General features: G+C 41.9%; 1 protein-coding gene across 2 annotated transcripts in view; it reads right to left on the bottom strand.

Annotated features, from left to right (window-relative positions):
- GLIS1 (GLIS family zinc finger 1) overlaps positions 1-19,056 on the bottom strand; it is a 1,044,855-nt gene that overhangs the window by 19,969 nt on the left and 1,005,830 nt on the right. For both annotated transcript variants that reach the window (XM_069232645.1, XM_069232646.1), the window contains exon 10: positions 2,474-2,641. In XM_069232645.1, the coding sequence (XP_069088746.1) occupies positions 2,474-2,641 (168 nt within the window). The remainder of the gene's footprint in view (positions 1-2,473; positions 2,642-19,056) is intronic.

Here is a 19,056-nt window from a genome sequence, read left to right as displayed (position 1 = left end):
AGAATTATGGATGGGTAGTAGAGAATAATAAGGATGTTTTTCACCAAGTAGTTCTGAGTGACGTCACATAGATGAGAGAGAAGCCTGACTTGTTGTTGATGTTCTGCAGCACACAAGGTGAACAGTATCCTTGTTATTCACTGTTATGCATCTACAATTTTATGTTATGGTAGCACACCCAAATCATCTAATCTTGATTTCAACAGCTGTGCAGAAATAGAGATGTCATGTGGGAGCCATACACAACATGGTCTAACCTGCCTCAGCTACCTACACCTGGTGTCTTGCCATTTACCCCAACCATCATCTGGCCATCACACCTCTACCTACACTCAGAACCCAAAATAGAGTATTTCCCTGAATATACAGAAGAAGAACCTGCTGTCCTCCCACCCACACTTATCAACCGATGCATTTATCACTCTCCCCCACTCCCATCTGAAAAAACACATCCTGCTACACACCCACACCACCATCTCTCCAGTCTACCCATTCCCCCATCCACATAGTTACAAATAATACCTGGCATCCTGTCACCCATGCACTCCTCCCTGTGTACCATCCCTCCTCTTCCCTGCTTCAAGGTGTGCTCTCCATTGTCCATCGAAGCACAGAGTCAGTGATGCACAAGCTGTAATGACTGCCGGTTAACTGATTCCTGTGGCACACAAATTAGAGTTGCAAAAGCCACCATTTCTCATCATGAGATCCACTGCTGTGCATGCACCCGTGTGGGGTTAAACCTTCTACACTCTGGTGTGTACTTACGGAGGGCTTTCCAGTGACTTGTGCGTTGCTTTGTCCGTCAATGTTGTAGTCTTTTGTGGCATTGTTATAGGTCTTAAAACCCCGATGAGGGGAAGTCTGATGTGGTAGAAACATTAGTGCTGTCCCTCATGTCAAAAAAGTCATCTACATGTGACAGTCTATGCATTATGTTAATCCAAAGTACTAATAGTTTGACTGTAGAAAGATGCACTGAGAAGCCATTTGAAATGTGCATTTGTTTAGACTAGTGATAGAAACCCTGGTAGTTATCAAGGGTTAATTAAAGGTTTGAAGGATTAAACTGATATTATGATGTAATTTAGATTCTAGACTAATAGCATGTATTGATATTATATTGAATTTTGAATGATTTAAACACGTGCAAAATATAGAGAAATGCAGTTCCATGTTATACTGACTGAAATGTATTAATGGAGTCATTACATTTAAAGTTATTGAAATCTAAATGCTAATTGAGAATTATTCTATTGGATGATACCCTTTCAACATAAAAAGAGTTGTTTTACTGAACTAATCGGCATTGCCGTATGAACTTTGATATATCGATGACCAATTGGTCTTTGATCAGAGTCAGATTTTCTTTTGATCATAATCCTTGCAGATGAAGAACCCCACATGCAGAGCCCCTTGGAGAGGTATCTATCTCTCTACCTTTTACCCTTTTGGGATGCCTTGCTGAGATTTAGAGATTTTCTTTCTAACCCTTGCAGAAGACTCTTGACCGAGCTTATGGCATGCTGACACTTTCCTTTTTTACCTATCTTTTGGACACCTTAGTTAGTACCCTGTTGCTCAAGATTACCTTTTTCAAAATTATTTTGCCCTTTTTGTCCTTTTTGTCCTTTTTGTCATGTGTCCACATGTGTTTCGCCCGCACAAGTTTTTCCTTAATTTGGCTTATAGTAGGGTTTCCCTGTGCTGAGCCTAATTGAAGTTTGATGATTTGAACTGTACTCATGCTTATCAAAACTGAGCAACATTTATTTTCTGTATGTCAGATAATCTTGTTGATGTTTTGCATTGTTGAACCTATTTTGTCAACTTGGGCAACCGTTGGCGATTTTGCATCTTTATAAATTTGTCTTGCAAATTGGTCTACATGACATTGAGCTTAAGTTTGTAATAAATCCCTTAACTTTATTCCTGACTGGAGTTTTCTTTGTCTGGCCACATTGGCCGTATTGCATAACTTAATTGGTTTGTATTAACATGTTATTGTATGGTTCTATCACATCCTATGCAGGGTGCAAAGGTCTGGTGAACATTAATTCCCATGAAAGATGAAAATGTTCCAGCAAGTCCCAAAGAATTAATCAAATAAAGTTAATTCAATCTACCACCAAACTGCAGCTGTAGGTATCACCACACTCATCAATAATGTGAGGAGTGTTGAAAACATAGTGAACCTTCCCATTAGAAACACCACCCTTGCAGATCCTGAAAACTGGACCCAATAACAATACTGTGATGTACAGTAATCTGATAAATATTAAGCATTTTTCTACACAACACAAGCCTCTAAATCTAGGTCTCAAATCAAAAAAGTGCTAGCATGATCCTAAATGATACAGAACCGGTTTAGTTCCAGAGGTGCCCCTTATGAAACCAGCGTTGATGGGGGAATGGGTGAGTGGCAGAGCTGCAATCTGAGAGGAGCGCTTTCCATTACGCCACAATACGTTACCTGTTGATGCTGTAGACGTTGGAAGTATGTGATACCCATTCTGCCGGATGGGGCTGAAGCAATGGGATTCCCCTGTTAGGACATCATTGTTGACGGACTGCTCCATTGTCCGGTAGCAATCACCGTAATGAAAGAGGCTTTGTATGGAGTGAAAGCTTCCTTGGTAACCTACAGAAAAATATTGCAGGATCAGATTATCAGTGCAAGGAACGCAGTACATTATAGCATTGTAGAACAAATTAAAACATGGCCCAAGGATCGACATAGTCGTACAGTTGTAAAATTAGTAACCAACTCACATATTCATTTGTCTTTGTTGGTACTCTACTGTTATAATTTACTGTGGTTGCATGCATAACTTGGTTGTAAATATCCTACACGACGAAAATTTTAAGGAAAAAAAATATTATATCTTTTCCATAGCATATTTCAGCAAAACCAATGTCTATTTCCTTTATATAAACACATTGTGCCCCAAATCAATGTTTAGGTTTCCTTTTTTTTTACATTTCATCCTGAGTTACACGGTTCCTCACAGCATTTTACAACCGTTTTAAGGACTCACAGAATGTCAAGACCATTCCTAAATGTACAACATATTTGTTTTGCTCCCTTAAAAGTATACCTTAGAGCCTAATATGTGTAATGTGTCTTCTTGTAAATGTAATTTCCGTTTCCTGATAGAATTTTACAGGCAGCTTCAAGTTTAATCTTCATTTTATCATCGTACCATATTGCCAAAAATATAGCCTCCTCATTTTCCTTTTCTTTTCCTTTTCGTATCTTTTTTATTTGACTTGATTTACTCTTCAACCCAACATGTTTAAATAGACAAGCATTGGCAAAGGCTATAGGTCTGGCTTTAAAGGAATGTTACATGGTAATGTGAACCATCACAAACAGTTGTATGGAAATGGATATGTATGTGTGTGGAAGAAAAGAACTGTAGAATAATATTGGTGCAGGTTAAAAGATAGCTGACAATTGCACTGCCAAGCCAGCCCTACAAATCCATGTAGTTTAATGGCTGTCCTGCTCCTATCTGTGCTGCTGCCAAATAAAAACACCATCAACTATCTTGGTATCTGAGACACTGGAATAGCTTTACAATGTCATATGTATTTCCATGAAACGTCTAGCTCAGGCAACTGGATAAATAAAATTATCAAAACTGTCTGGAGGGCAAGCACTTTTTTATGGAAGCACACAACTTCTGCCCAATAAAAACATGTTCTCCTGGCTCCAACTTGTTGGCGGAGCCAAAGCGGCTTACTCCTGGAGATTCCCACATAATTGGCGACAGCTGTGGTGTCGACCCAGATCCTAAAAACTGTTGTAAAGGTAACTCTAGGCATAGAAATAGTGTGCCTAAAAACAAACAAAAAAGGTATTCAATAGATGTCCTTCAGCAATTTTAAACAAGAATAAGGAGGAAGTAGATTGCATTGAAAAAGGAAAAGCAACGTAGCAGTAGCTAAAAGGAATGTAAAAAAGGAACAGAAAGAGGCACACAGAGGGCAGGATGTAAACAACATACACAGAGTGGAAGAATGCAGTGAATGACTAGGAAGATAATGTTATGTTATGTTATGTTATGCCAATTTGTAAAGCGCATGGCTACCCAAAGGCCTCCCGGCGCTGGAAGCAAATGGTTATGCTTTGAACAGCCAAGTTTTTAGAGCTTTCCAGAAAGATAGTTCATGGCTGGTAAGGTGAAGACTAAGTGGTAGGGAGTTCCATAGCTTTGGCCCCCGATAGGCCAGAGAACTTCCACCCCATCTAGACTTCTTTACTCTAGGAATCAAGGCTAGGGCGGCTGCAGAGGACCCAAGCTGTCTAGAGGGTGTATAAAAGGAAGCCAATGTCCTAAGCAAAGATGGACCTCTATTATACAGGGCTGTATGGCTCTAGCACAGGGTCTTAAATACTATGTGGTGTGCCACAGGAAGCCAGTGGAGAGAAGAAATTGCTGATTTGACTGATTCTTGCCACAGTATATATAAAAGCAGATGGACCAAGGCATTCTGCATCACCTGCAGCTTTCTTTCACAAATTTGGGAGATCGAATATAAAAAGCATTACCATAATCCAGGCGCGAACTAATCAGGGCCTGTATGATAAGTCTTTTGGCAACAAATGGGAGGATTCTAAAAACCGTCCTCAAAAGCCTAAGCAAGCCAAAAGAGGTAGAAGAGAACTTATTGACATGATGTGCCATAGTGAGTTGAGGATCGAGCCAGACTCCCAGGCTCTTGATGAGTTCTTTAGGGGGCAGAAGATTTCCCAGACCTTCCAGGATAGAAGGATTAGATCTCAGCTGTGAGTGATGTCCAAGTATCATAACCTCAGTCTTATTATCATTGAGTTTCAGCCTACTTAGGGACATCCATCCCGCCACAGCTTGAAGGCATGGGGCAAGTGATGAACTGTTTGTGCTAGAATTTGTAGATAGTGATACTACCAACTGTGTGTCGTCCGCATACGACACTAAGGACAGCCCAAATGGCTTAACAACCTCTGCGAGAGGTAACATATAAATGTTAAATAAGGTGGGGATAGGAGAGGACCCATGTGGCACTCAACAGCTACTATTAACAAGGTCAGAAAAGTAGGACTTGTCCAAGACCAGAAAAGATCTACCTTTCATAAAGGATGTGATCCAGTCCAGGGCAGCACCAGATATTCCGACCTCTCGTATTCTACCAAGTAATATATCAGAATCAACAGTATCAAATGCAGCACTAAGATCCAAAATAATAATTGCTGTTACAATACCCTGATCCAGACGCCTTCTAGTTTCTTCTGTGACTTCAATCAAAGCTGACTCTGTGCTGTGAAGAGGTCTAAAACCCATCTGAGTAGAATGAAGGATATTGTTATCCTCCAGAAACCAGGATAGTTGAGTATTACCATGCCTTTCAATTATTTTAGATAGAGCAGGCAACAATGATATAGGTGTGTAGTTACTGGGCAGTGCAGCGTCTAAGTTAGGTCTTTTCAAGAGGGGTTTGACAATGGCATGTTTCCACTGTTCCGGTACTATGCTCCATGACAGTGAGGAATTCAAAAGATTGGTAATAACTGGCACAATAACTGGAGCACCTAATGTCAACACGTAAGGAGGGGCTGGATTGAGGGGGGAACCTAACTTAAGAGTGGTAAGTGATTCCAACACTGAATCTTCCGAAATAGGAAGAAATTCCGAAAAGGTGGTGGAATACAAGGACTGCTGGCCTATCACCTCCGAGGACTGAACAACAGCTGTAGGAAGAGTTGAATAAATATCTAAAACATTTTGTTGAAAGAACCTTGCAAGGTTATTACTGTGTTCTTGGGAAGTCTCCATAAGAACAGAGTTCTGCTGCGGCTGGATAATTTCTTTAAATATCCAAAAAAAATCTCCTTAGGGGAGTTTGACGCCAGCTCGATTTTGGCAACATAGTAAGTAGATTGGGCTACTTTAATTTCTGAGTGGTAGGCCCTAATGGCTTTTCTATATTAATGTCTTAAAGAATCATCATAGAATTTACGCCATCTTCTTTCCAAATTCCTACATTCTCTTTTGATGTGTAGCAGGAGAGAGAAAAACCAAGGAGCGCCTTTCCTACGACATTCTCCGGCTTTAGTAGAACAGGGAAGAAGCACGTCTAGGCTATTAGTAATCCAACCATTAAAAGTTTCTAACAGGCCTGTAATATTGTCCATGGAAGAGGGTTTCAACCTCTCTAAGGTGTTAATCCAGGCGCTGGCTTTGAGATTATGCCAGCGTCGGAAGGGTAGAGCTGTAATATGAGAAGTTCTTCTATGAATACGAATGTCTAATTTGAGGGAAGTGGTCAGACCAGGCCAGAGCACGGGGAGGCATGGGAATCAGCTCCTCAATGTTTGTGGAAACTAAGTCAGTAGTATGCCCCTTCACATGCGTAGGGCCCTTAATCAATTGCACTAGACCTAGAGCATCCATATCCAAAAGTAAGGATCTGGTAGTGAAGTTATTTGAGTCATCAGCATGAATAATAAAATCACCCAACAACGTAAAGTTGCGTTTAGTGCAAGTTAGCTCAGCAATGTGTGCTGAGAGGGAGCGTAAAAAGTTTTCAGGGGACCTGGGGGACGATAAACCAGAGCTCCTGAAAAGGTAAACTGAGGATTCAATGTGATAGAAAAGTACATACTGTCACAGCCTACTAACTGCAAAGGATATGAAATAACCTTTAAATTGTCTATATAGAAAATCGCAATTCCCCACCTTTGGTGGACACTCTATCAAGCCTATTTATTAGATAGCCATGTGGTATGGCTAAGGCAATATCAGGGGCAGAACCCTCATGAAGCCAGGTCTCTGTGAGGAAGAGGACTGTAGGTGAGAGCTTGTCCACGATAATGAGAAATGAAACACCACAGATAAGGAGCTGCCAAATAATGATAACATTTAAAGAAGGTATATAGAAAACAAAACTTACAAAGCAAAGAGAATGATAATCAATGGAGCTGAGGCACATATTACGAAGTGGATGGCTGAGGAGGAAGAGAAAAGAGAAGACATACACTCGCAATGTGATTGGACTGTAACAGGATTGCAACTGACAGTAATAGGTGGAAATGAAACGAGTTGGGCTAAGAGAAGTTGAGTAAGGAGAGAAAAAAATAATCGTTGTTTTACTAGGATTAAGTTTAAGGCAATGTGAAGTTATGCTAGATTCAATAAGCAATAGAAAGGTTGAAACACATTCTTGAAGAGAAGCAGGAAAAGAAGAAAGAAACATTGGGAATCATCACCATAAAAGGGACAGTCCAACCAATGAGCAGAAACATAGAAAAAAAGTAGAGAAGCAGACCAAGACTGATCTTTGTGGGACCATGAAATGAAGCAGGTAAAGTGCTTTTGAGGAAATCGAAAAATGTTCAAAAAGGTAATGGAATTACCAAGAGAGAGTACATTCTCCTACTTTGCAGAAAAGAAAGACCAAAAGAAGACTATTGTGATCAACCATTTCAAAAACAGCAGTGAGGCCAATCAGAATAAGAGTAGATCATTATTTATTGCTATGAAGGATGAAGAAAGTTAGTGGGAGAAAGCAGAACAGTTTAGGAAGCATTAAAAGAATGGAAACATGGTTGTATACATAATCAAAGGTTGAGGACATGAAGAAAAGTTGAAAATTGAGAAAAAGCTACATGATCTAGAATTTTTTTTAGGAACAAGAGGCAGAGAAATTGGTCATATATTAGAGAGGTCATTAGGATCCAGAGGTTGTTTCTTTAAAAAAGGAAGAACTATTGTTGTTTCAAAAGGCAAAGGGACAGTATCAGAGGAAAGAAAAAGAGTGAACTGTGAAACTAAATAAGGCCATAGAAGAGAAACAAGAGGTTTAACCAAAGGGTATGGAAGGCGATCTTCAGGAGAGGATTTGAAGGATGGATATGTATTTAGAGTTTAAGACATGAGAAAAGGAATTGAAACAGTGAGGAGAGAGATCAGGAGCAGATGCAGTCCCAGATCAGGTACAGAACAAACATGGAGGTCTGAGAGACCTGCAAAACTACAGCTGACCTGTGCTTCACACTGCATAGAATTCTACCCCCCCCTTAGGCTTTATCAAGCTGTGCTCATAATACAGTGGGGCACAAAGATGATAGAACTATGACATAATTGCATGGTTAATCTGTTTTAGATTAACCTTGTTTCTTTAATAGTGTGTTAGATGTATTGTTCCTCGGTATCCTTGTGGAATAGTTCCAAGTATATAGACAAATGAATAGAACTAGTCCCTTGTTTACACTGATTGTCAAGAGACACAAATTAATGCATAGATTTTGGAAATAGTTATAAGAGCATCTTTCTCTAAAACTGTCCTCTTTTCCGGATTGCTATATCACATAATTTCAGCAGGAGCTGAAGATGCAACTATTTAAAGAACACTAAATGCAGCAACAGTCCCATTCTAATTTGAGAACCCAGCTAATGCTTCAATCATTCATCATTTGTTGACTGTCTCTTTGACTTTGGCCCTGTATAGTGCTCTACTTCATTTCTGACTAGGTTCACGCAATACAAACACCACATGCATACACAATCACATCATTTCTTGGCCCGTCTATCAAATTATACAATTTATTCTGACATGTATTTTACAGAGCATCCTCTTTTAGCTACCAGACTACTGATATCTTCCACTGCAGTTCAAATGCACACAAACCTGCCTAGATGGTAATGCTTATAACTTCATAAATCCATGAATATACATTAGATATCAGTGCTCTCACATTCATTACCATCATTTTGTTCCATTTTGCTATACTGGGAATTGTGACCACTTACTATATAGATGTACTCTAGCGCTAGTCCAGATCCTAGGAAATGGGTCTACATTTCTAGAACATTATTGCAGTATGACACATAAACACTACATGTGGATATCAACAACATAATCCTGGTTTCAAAGTAAGGTGGATCATGGGAAGACATAATCCAGTAAAAACTCTAAATGAAGAATGTTGTGTAAAATACACTTGGTTACCTTTGTACCGCCTGTAGTTTTCTAGTCAATTTACATCAGCAAAGTACATTCTTATTGTACATGCATGTATTGTTTATATACTGTATGGCTGCATATCTGTATTTTAGTCAAAGTCATAGTCACATGCACAAGATATTCATTTTCATCCTGGTTGTTTTCAGAGTGGCAGCTAATGTACACTTACATTCTGAGATTTGCAATAAAAGCAACTGTTGTCTATGAAAAGACTCTAAGTCAGTGACATCCTGGGGGATCCAGTAACCTCTCTTGTTTCAGCAGCAGTTCACATGACAGAAGGCATGAGGCCTGAGAATTATAGAAGGTTATTTGTTCTTGAGATGTATGTTAATTTTCCTGGTCCACAATCCCCACGTGTGGCGTCCAATTTGTCTTTACTTATTGTGTTTATTTGGCACAATAAGGCTCTTTAAAAATCTTTTTCTGTTATCCACCTTTTGATCCATGGAATCTCAACTGCATAAACCTCAAGTTACGAATATTATGACCCCTGAACAATCAAAACAATTACTGTCAATACAAGACTTAACATTATAGCGTCAAGTAACAGAGCTTCAAGGATCTCTTCTTATTAAGGATGTTTTTACGCTCTAACAACAGGATTCTACCCTTCCGTCTTTCAACTTTTTGTTGCTGGACTCAATTCAAACGTTGTTCTGACGTTCATGTTGTTGCTCATCTCATATTTCTTTCAATCCACTACTTTCAGGATATGCCCTGTGAATATCAAACTCACAATATTAGTGGGACAGAATCTCAAGGACAAAATATTGAAAAATATATTGACAGGTAAGCAAGTCTAGACATTCTATGCCTAACCAATGTGGTACATACACCTTCACTCTCTAGATGTGAGGTTAGGAATAGTAAATTTATACTAACCTGTATGCACGTACCTTTTGATATTTTGTCCCTCAATATTTTGTCCTCGAAAGACTTAAACCACAATATTATTAGTGTCAATATTCAGTATTACAATCAACTTTCAGCACTCTGGTCACACTTACCAAGCATTTACCTTCCTAACCACCACTGTTTCTCTTGCCTGGCACCTTCCAATAGCGCCCTGCCAGGCTACGTGCAAAATGGTTCATGAGTATCAACCTAACCCCTTGGTCTCTAATTGCCTTTTGACTCTCCTTTATCAGCATTCCCAGCCATGACTGTAGGCGCTGCCACTGCTTCCTTCTTTGCTGTTTAACCTACCATTTACATAGTCAGAAGAATCCTGTTACTGCTTTTTACAGTGTTATAGTTTTCTAAGTCCTTTATAGCAGTTTTGTAATAAGTAGTTCAGTTTTTAATTGACGACTAAAAATGAAGGGCGCTTGTATTTTTAGTAAGCAGTAGCTTGTGCACCTCTTTGTTTTTAACTCATTGCAAAAGTTATTTAATTACACTTACCTCTTTTTTAACCCAGTGCTATCTCCTCCCGAGAGGACCTTTGAGTTGTGTTGTTAGAGGGTGAGAGAAAAACAAAGCACAATGCATGTCCCACAAATCCATTGAAACCCTTCCACAAATTGTCACTAGCATTATCACCACTATCGTTAGGCCACTGGGCTTTTTCATTACAATTTACATATGTGGGGGTTAATTGGTGGGCAAAAAACGGTCAAGGATTAGACACTGCGAAAGCCTGCTCAGCACCCATCTGGATTGCTTGAGGTAAGGGAAACTCCTTTAGTAACCACAATGCCACCGGTCACAGAATAATATACGTCTTCCTAGTATCTTCCTAAGACATTCCCAATGAGGTAGGAAATACAAAGGATAAAAAAACCTCCTTTGTTAATACTGTAGATCTTGTTTGAAGATGACGATTACACTGGAGTAATCAGCAAGACAGTGCACTTCTGTGTTTTCTTTAGGAGTGGACTGAAATCTTGCAGCATTCTTCAAAGGTCACTTAGCACTGTATCATATGTCTAGCATCACCACAATATAGGCATAAACCAGCTTTGTACTGTCACTCTTTCCCACCCTCAGTTATAGGACCGCTCAGTGCTCTAACGTGCATTGGCTCTTCCTAAGATAATGGGTCCACTGAATTTTCAGATTGAAGAACTTGAGAAAAATTAGAATAAATTCCTCAGGCTAACTTCTTCCCCTCCTTGCTGAATACGCAGTGGAGTACTACAAATAAAGACACTGAAACAACTTATTAAAGGCAGATACGAAGACATAAGACAGTGTTAGATCTGACATCCTTGGCTTGGGTTTCTCTGAAACATTTTGTTTTCACCCCTCCTGTTTTGCTAAATTAGTTTTTTCTGACTCTAGGACTCTGCGCATTTTACCACCACTAACCTGTGCTAAGAGGCTTGGTTTCACTCCTGTAAACATGGTAAAATTAGCTTATAAACAACTGGCACAGTTAATTTACATGTAAGTCCCTAGTAAAGTGGTATACCGCATACCCAGGGCTGGTAAATTAAATGCTACTCGTGGGCCTGCAGCACTTATTGTGCCACCCACTTAAGTAGATTTTTAAAACAAGTCTCAGGCCTGCCTTTACAGCCTGTGTGTACGGTTTTAAACTGCCATTTGAAACTGGCAAAATAAACTCCTTTGCCGGACTAAACCTTCCTTTTTAATACTTATTAGTCACCCCAAGATTGGGCCCTAAACAACTCATGGGGCAGGAGGACATGTACATTTAAGTTCACATATCCTGGTAGTAAAAAGTGCCCAAATTTGTTCCTCGCTAATGCAAGGTCTACCTCTCCCACTGGATAACATTGGGTTACCTTATTACATTTAATAAGTGGTTTGGGAGCAGGTAGGAATGTCATGGTTGGTGTCCGAGGAATTCTAATTTAAAATCCTATTTATTGGTAAAGTCGAATTTCAGCTCATAACTCTGAAAATGCCACTTTTAGAAAGTTGGCATTTCCCTGTCCTAACTACTTGGTGTCTCAGCCTGTTTCCTCGCTCATGAGACTAGGTGAAGTTGGCAGTTGGCCTTTGTGTATTCCTCCCAGAGAGCCGAGCCACACAATAGAGAGTCTGGGTGTTGGCAGGATGTGCCATCATGATTTGATGAGGGGGGCAGAGCTGTTACCTGCCACATGTGCACTTCAGAGACACTGCATCAGGTCACACACAAATGACTTCACACTAGCCTATTGTGCCTGCAGACAGATGGGACCAGGGCAGGGAAGCAGGAAATTCCATACACTTCTGTAAGAGGAAGACTCCAGAAGATTCCTCCACTTCAAAGTGAACACCTGGTATAAAAAGGGGCCTCTCAGACCCACTCTTGAGTACACGCCTCAATCTGTGGATAATACAGAAGAAGAACTGTCCTCCTGTCTGAGAAGGAAGACTGGACCTTCACCCTTAATCCCAGACTGAAGTGACTCCATGGGTCAGCTGACTAACCTCGTGGTTTGAGCTACAGGGGCGGAGTCCTCCCTGCGCTTGCCCAATAGACCTAATGCCTGGACCTGTCTGAGCCTTGCTGTGCTCTGCTGGAGTGAGTTCTTGATCAACAAGAGGTGCCCCTCAAGTCCTGGACCCTTTGTGTGGGATTAGTGAAGCTGCTCCTAAAGGAAAAGGAGAAGTTCTATAGCTTTAGGCTCTCTGTGACTGCGAATGGGCCCATTCACACCAAGAACTTGTCTCTGCACTGACCACCAGTGTGAAGCTTTGGAGAGTCCCACTCTTTGTGCTACAGGGATCGCCAGCAACAACTGGCCAAGCGTCATCTGCACTTTGCCCAACAGCATCAACAGAGAGTGGCGACCACCAACACAAAGCTCTAACAACGACTGCCTGCGATGCCCCACATTATCTTTGGGGTACAGGTATCACCATCAATGACGCCTGGCTGTTCTTCACATTACATCGACAACCATCCATGATCATATCTCTGCTCCTTGTGGCCTCCTCCACTGTAAACAGAACTCTACGCAGTGGACTTTAGAAGGTCAATTTTTTCAGCGGGACTAACCTGGTTCTTGTAACCGGCCCGTGCTTCATCGTGATCAACCTAAACATGTGACTTTCACCTGTTCTGGCATGGTCGATAAACGCGAGTGGCACTCTGTGCTTTTATGAGCTATACCCACCTTAAATCTTTGAAATTACATACCTTGGGTCCTACTGATTGGGTGTTTGTCATTTTGATGTCCGTTTATTAAATCTTACTCTATTTTTAAAAATTGGTGTGGAATTTTTCTTGTGTTGTTTTCACGTTATCACTGTTTGAGTGCTGCAGAAATACTTTACACATTTCCTCTAAGTTAAGCAGACTGCTTTTATGCCAAGCTATCAGAGGGTTAAGTACAGGTTAATTTAAATACTTTTTGTGGTTCACCCTGACAAAGACTGGGACAGTTGGTTGAGAAGGATTCCCACCCCTTCAACCAAAAACATAATTTCTCATAGACAGTTAACAAGCATCTGAATTGGCTACTAAAAATGTTGTCAATGGTAATCCAGAAAGGCAACTAATGAAGTAACCCACCTTGACTTAATATTGATTAAACTGTGCAAGGTAAAGAGCAAAACATACCAGAAGAGAATACAAAATACTCTTAGTAAGTAATATTAAATGAAATATGTGGGGCACGTGAAGCAACTAGTGGGATGTCTGTAGACTGTGACACAAGCTCTGTTTAAGCGACTAATTCTCAAGGAGCAATTATAGTAAGTGTTGTGAAATGTCATGGGAAGGATCCATATCATTATCTAACCTAAGCAGTCTGTGGCATTACAATTTGTTTCATTGTCTGGGAACAGAGAATGATTAATAGGCACCCTTCTTGATTGGCTAGATTCTCCTAATATATTAAGGTCCAAAAGAAACAGACACCTTTTGTGATAACTGGTGTTGACTCTGGTGCTTTGACAGGTACCATGCACTTTATGTTAGGATGGTTACATTATGTTTTCTGACAGCACATAGTACAGAGACCACACTTGCTTCTTTAGATATGTTTGAATGAGTCTGGAACTCATATCTACTGCTAGTTTCCATTGCTTACTTGTACATAGATTATTTCCATAGCTCAGGACTTAATGAGATCCACTTTTGACTGGTGTACTTGAATGTGGATAATTGAAATCACTCCAGCTGGCCCACAAACCAGAGGGGATTAATGCCTGCTGTTGAAGGACAGAGTGGGCTGTGAACTGCACAGGCTGTTGCACAATCATCCTGATAATTAGGTCATGGGATGTTCCTAACAGGACAAAGGACAAAGTGTGACGCCCTCATACCCAAGGAGACCCTTTGCACTGTGGTGGGTGTTAGACTTGTCAGCCCTAGGGTGGTCTTCTCCCAAATCTTTTGCCCTACCCCTCCATATTTTTTCTGATCTTGTTTTGTTGTCCTTAGGACTCTCTGAACATTATTGCTAACCAGTGCTAAGATGCATATGCTCACTCTCTAAAAACATGTTAACATTGGCTTGCACCCCATTGGCATATTTAATTAACCTGAAAGTCCCTAGTAAAGTGGTATTCCATGTACCCAGGGTCTGTGAACTATATGCTACTAGTGCGCCTGCAGCACCTATTGAGGATCTTTCTTAAGTCTTTTAATTGATGCTTTGCCAGCATTTGAAAGCGTAGAGGAAAAGACAGCAGAGCATTTATTAGATGGAGAATCTTCCATTTCAAGATATGACAAATGCCTATGAGAGTGTTGTGTCTTTTTAGCCATGTTTTAGACACGTTATTTTAGTAAAGTAGGCTTGCCGTTGTGCACTTTAGCCCAGTTACACTTTATTCAGCATTGCTTTTATTTTCTAGTGTTAGCCACATTTGCAGTGTTGTTTTATTTTCTCTATCTATTCGTTCCTTCGCCTAGGAAAGCATCATGGCCCGTATTTATACTTTTTGACGCTAAACTGCGCTAACGCAGTTTAGCGTCAAAATTTTTTGCGCCGGCTAACGCCATTCTGAAGCGCCATGCGGGCGCCGTATTTATTGAATGGCGTTAGCCGGCGCAAGCAGACCGGCGCTGCCTGGTGTGCGTGGAAAAAAACCACGTAGACCAGGCAGCGCCGGCGTTGGGCAAAAATGACGTTAGGGCGTCTTAAAATGGGGCAAGTCAGGTTGAGGCAAAAAAATCGCCTAAACCCGATTTGCGCCATTTTTTTACGACGCCCAGACGCCATTTCATGACTCCTGTCTTAGTAAAGACAGGAGTCATGCCCCCTTGCCCAATGGCCATGCCCAGGGGACTTGTGTCCCCTGGGCATGGTCATTGGGCATAGTGGCATGTAGGGGGGCACAAATAAGGCCCCCCTTTGCCACCCCAAAAAAATTAAAAAATATCAAAAATGATACTTACCTGAACTTACCTGAATGTCCCTGGGGTGGGTCCCTCCATCCTTGGGTGTCCTCCTGGGGTGGGCAGGGGTGGCAGGGGGGGTCCCTGGGGGCAGGGGAGGGCACCTGTGGGCTCATTTTGAGCCCACAGGCCCCTTAACGCCTACCCTGACCCAGGCGTTAAATAGTGGCGCAAATGCGGGGTTTTTTGACCCGCCAACTCCCGGGCGTGATTTTTGCCCGGGAGTATAAATACGACGCATTTGCGTCGCCGTCATTTTTTTAGACGGGAACGCCTTCCTTGCATCTCATTAACGCAAGGAAGGCGTTCACGCAAAAAAATGACGCTATTTGCCAATACTTTGGCGCTAGACGCGTCTAACGCCAAAGTATAAATATGGCGTTAGTTTTGCGCCGAATTTGCGTCGAAAAAAACGACGCTAATTCGGCGCAAACGGAGTATAAATATGCCCCCATGTTCTTAGCATTTCACTTTGGCCCGTATTTATACTTTTTGACGCTAAACTGCGCTAACGCAGTTTAGCATCAAAAATGTTTGCGCCGGCTAACGCCATTCTGAAGCGCCATGCGGGCGCCGTATTTATTGAATGGCGTTAGCCGGCGCAAGCAGACCGGCGCTGCCTGGTGTGCGTGGAAAAAAACCACGTAGACCAGGCAGCGCCGGCGTTGGGCAAAAATGACGTTAGGGCGTCTTAAAATGGGGCAAGTCAGGTTGAGGCAAAAAAATCGCCTAAACCCGATTAGCGCCATTTTTTTACGACACCCAGACGCCATTTCATGACTCCTGTCTTAGTAAAGACAGGAGTCATGCCCCCTTGCCCAATGGCCATGCCCAGGGGACTTGTGTCCCCTGGGCATAGTCATTGGGCATAGTGGCATGTAGGGGGGCACAAATAAGGCCCCCCTATGCCACCCCAAAAAAATTAAAAAATATAAAAAATGATACTTACCTGAACTTACCTGAATGTCCCTGGGGTGGGTCCCTCCATCCTTGGGTGTCCTCCTGGGGTGGGCAGGGGTGGCAGGGGGGGTCCCTGGGGGCAGGGGAGGGCACCTGTGGGCTCATTTTGAGCCCACAGGCCCCTTAACGCCTACCCTGACCCAGGCGTTAAATAGTGGCGCAAATGCGGGGTTTTTTGACCCGCCAACTCCCGGGCGTGATTTTTGCCCGGGAGTATAAATACGACGCATTTGCGTCGCCGTCATTTTTTTAGACGGGAACGCCTTCCTTGCATCTCATTAACGCAAGGAAGGCGTTCACGCAAAAAAATTACGCTATTTGCCAATACTTTGGCGCTAGACGCGTCTAACGCCAAAGTATCAATATGGCGTTAGTTTTGCGCCGAATTTGCGTCGAAAAAACGACGCTAATTCGGCGCAAACGGAGTATAAATATGCCCCTTTGTGTTTTCCTCAAGGCTGCAGTCAGATGGAGTTGCCGGCAAAAGTGGTACGCTGTGTCTCCAACATTCACAGAAACATACACATCTTTACATGGGGACATTTTCTTAGACTATGAACTGTTTTATTATAAAAACACTTCTCAGTTTTACACACGTTAGAGGGAGATTCCAGCCAGATGATGTTTGAAAAAATTGCCTGCAGAGGTTTTGAGGTGATGCCCACATATTGAAGTCAAAGACACGAGGGATGGGAAATGAAGACTTAACCAATACAATGCACATATAGGAAGTCAGGAGCAAAATATAAATTTAGTCAGTTGAGGCAATAAGGAGTACACTGGGAGAAGATGTTAATAAGTCCTCACAACTTGAAGTAAAAGAAGAAGAAGAAAGGGAATGCTCTGAAGATATGTATAAAGGTTACCTCCAACTGCGAGGCTGTATGCTGTGACTGTTTTAATGAAGCTGTCACATTCCCCAGTCAAAAGCCTCCATTTGTGCACATGACGCGTTTCTTATTTTAAAAAAGGTGGCTGCGTGTAAGGAGCAAAAGCGCCGCAGTGGAACAGAGGGCTTGTATTCTTCTGATACTGGAGATAAAAACGGTAACTGCCCTCATTCAGAAGCTGCTGTGTTTTAGTAGAGGCATTTTCGGTAGGAGGAACTACCTTGGTACTGCTGCTCCATGTGCTGATCCTCGGAGCTCTAGCAGAAAGCCACCATCTTGTCAGGCATCAAAACCATTAGCGCTGGCAATTGAGTGAAAACTCGTACAGGGGCTCCAAGGCAATTAGGGGTTGCTGCCCTCTAGTTGTTACAACTGGGGGATTTCTTTCTATAGTCCTGAAGCTTCTGTGCTATTGGACCCAAACTAGAGACCACTTTATCTCTTTATCATTGAAAACCCAATCAGGCATTTTAACAACTCTGGTCCACTCAGTCCTTTTACTTTGAAAAAGAAAAAAGTACTTTAATATACATACAACTGAACATTACACATAAAAAAGCAAAACATATACACCAATCCTAGCCTGTTCTCTTTTTTACATGCTTTTAACAACATACACAGATTCAGACCTACTCTATTTGTCATAAACAGTATAAAGAAATACCCTCCTAGGGTTTTTGACAAACGTTTCTTAGCATACACAAATTCCCATGTATGAAACACCACTGTCCCCATTTCTCACACCATCCTACATAAATAACATGGTAAATCAGCATAAGTCCACAGTCTCGGGCAAGGTCAAATGGTCTCCACAGGGAGAAAACAAATGGTTGGACAATTTGTTTTCTGTTCCATATCACAAGCAGAGCAAGTTTTGTAGACTCGGACCACGGTGTGTATTTTCGCACACATGTAAAGAGTACAGCAGGCATTGCTGAAAACCAGTGTGTTCATAGTCAGAGAAAGGTGACATGCCTTGAAGAAGGAAATAATCCCTATCCAGAGACTTCCCTGCATGTCCACAGCCTTGCACCATTTGTGGAAGGGTCTTTGGTGTCATACTCAGGGCTTTCAGTCTAAACAGGACAAAAGAGTCCACCCAATTATTCAACAGCTGATTCTACCAGCAAGCCCAGATTCTACTCATGCACCACACACAGTGCTGATTTCAGTTCCAACACTGAACCACTCTTAAGGCTACTGAATCCCTGTCCTGGCAAATATGTCCTCTGCAGGGGTGTTCCTAAGCACCCCTTTTTTCACAGATGTTATGCACTCCTCCCACCAAGGCAAACAAGAAGCACTTCTTGCAGGACTGTGGACCGGTACTCCTGCAGAGACTGTCTAGTCATAGTAGTAGTAGTTCTGAGGAAACTCAGAATGGATAGTTGTGCCTAGAGGTTGTCAACCACTGACCACCCTCCTGCACCAGCACTTTCTAGCCACTCAGGCCCTTAACTTCTTCTAGGGTGTCAGTGTCCAGCAGCAAGATTCAGGGTAGCCCACTCTTTAAAAGCATCAGTCCTGAAAGTCTACCCAAAGATGCTACAGCAGGTACACTACCCACTAGACATTTGGGAAAAATCAGGGGACCGGCACTACCAATCCAGGAGAGGGTCCAATGAAAGTCACAGATACAAGTAAGGAGGGGGCACAGCCACTAGGCTACATGCCAGGGCTCAACAGCAGAGCAGGTCTTTCTTTGGAGCAATACTTATCAGTCTTCTGTCCCCTTTTCAGAAGATTTGCACAGATGATTTTAAAGGAAAGTGAAGCTGTTGGTAGGGACCACACCCAACCTAACTCTACAACTTCATAATTCTTCAATTTTCTAGACTCTAATGGGCTGTCCCCCATCCTCTAGGATCAGCCTTCTAGCTGTCCCTCCCC

The sequence above is a fragment of the Pleurodeles waltl genome, chromosome 4_2, assembly GCF_031143425.1.
Source record: "Pleurodeles waltl isolate 20211129_DDA chromosome 4_2, aPleWal1.hap1.20221129, whole genome shotgun sequence".
Lineage (NCBI taxonomy): Eukaryota > Metazoa > Chordata > Amphibia > Caudata > Salamandridae > Pleurodeles > Pleurodeles waltl.
This window is presented reverse-complemented; position numbering and strand designations above follow the sequence as displayed.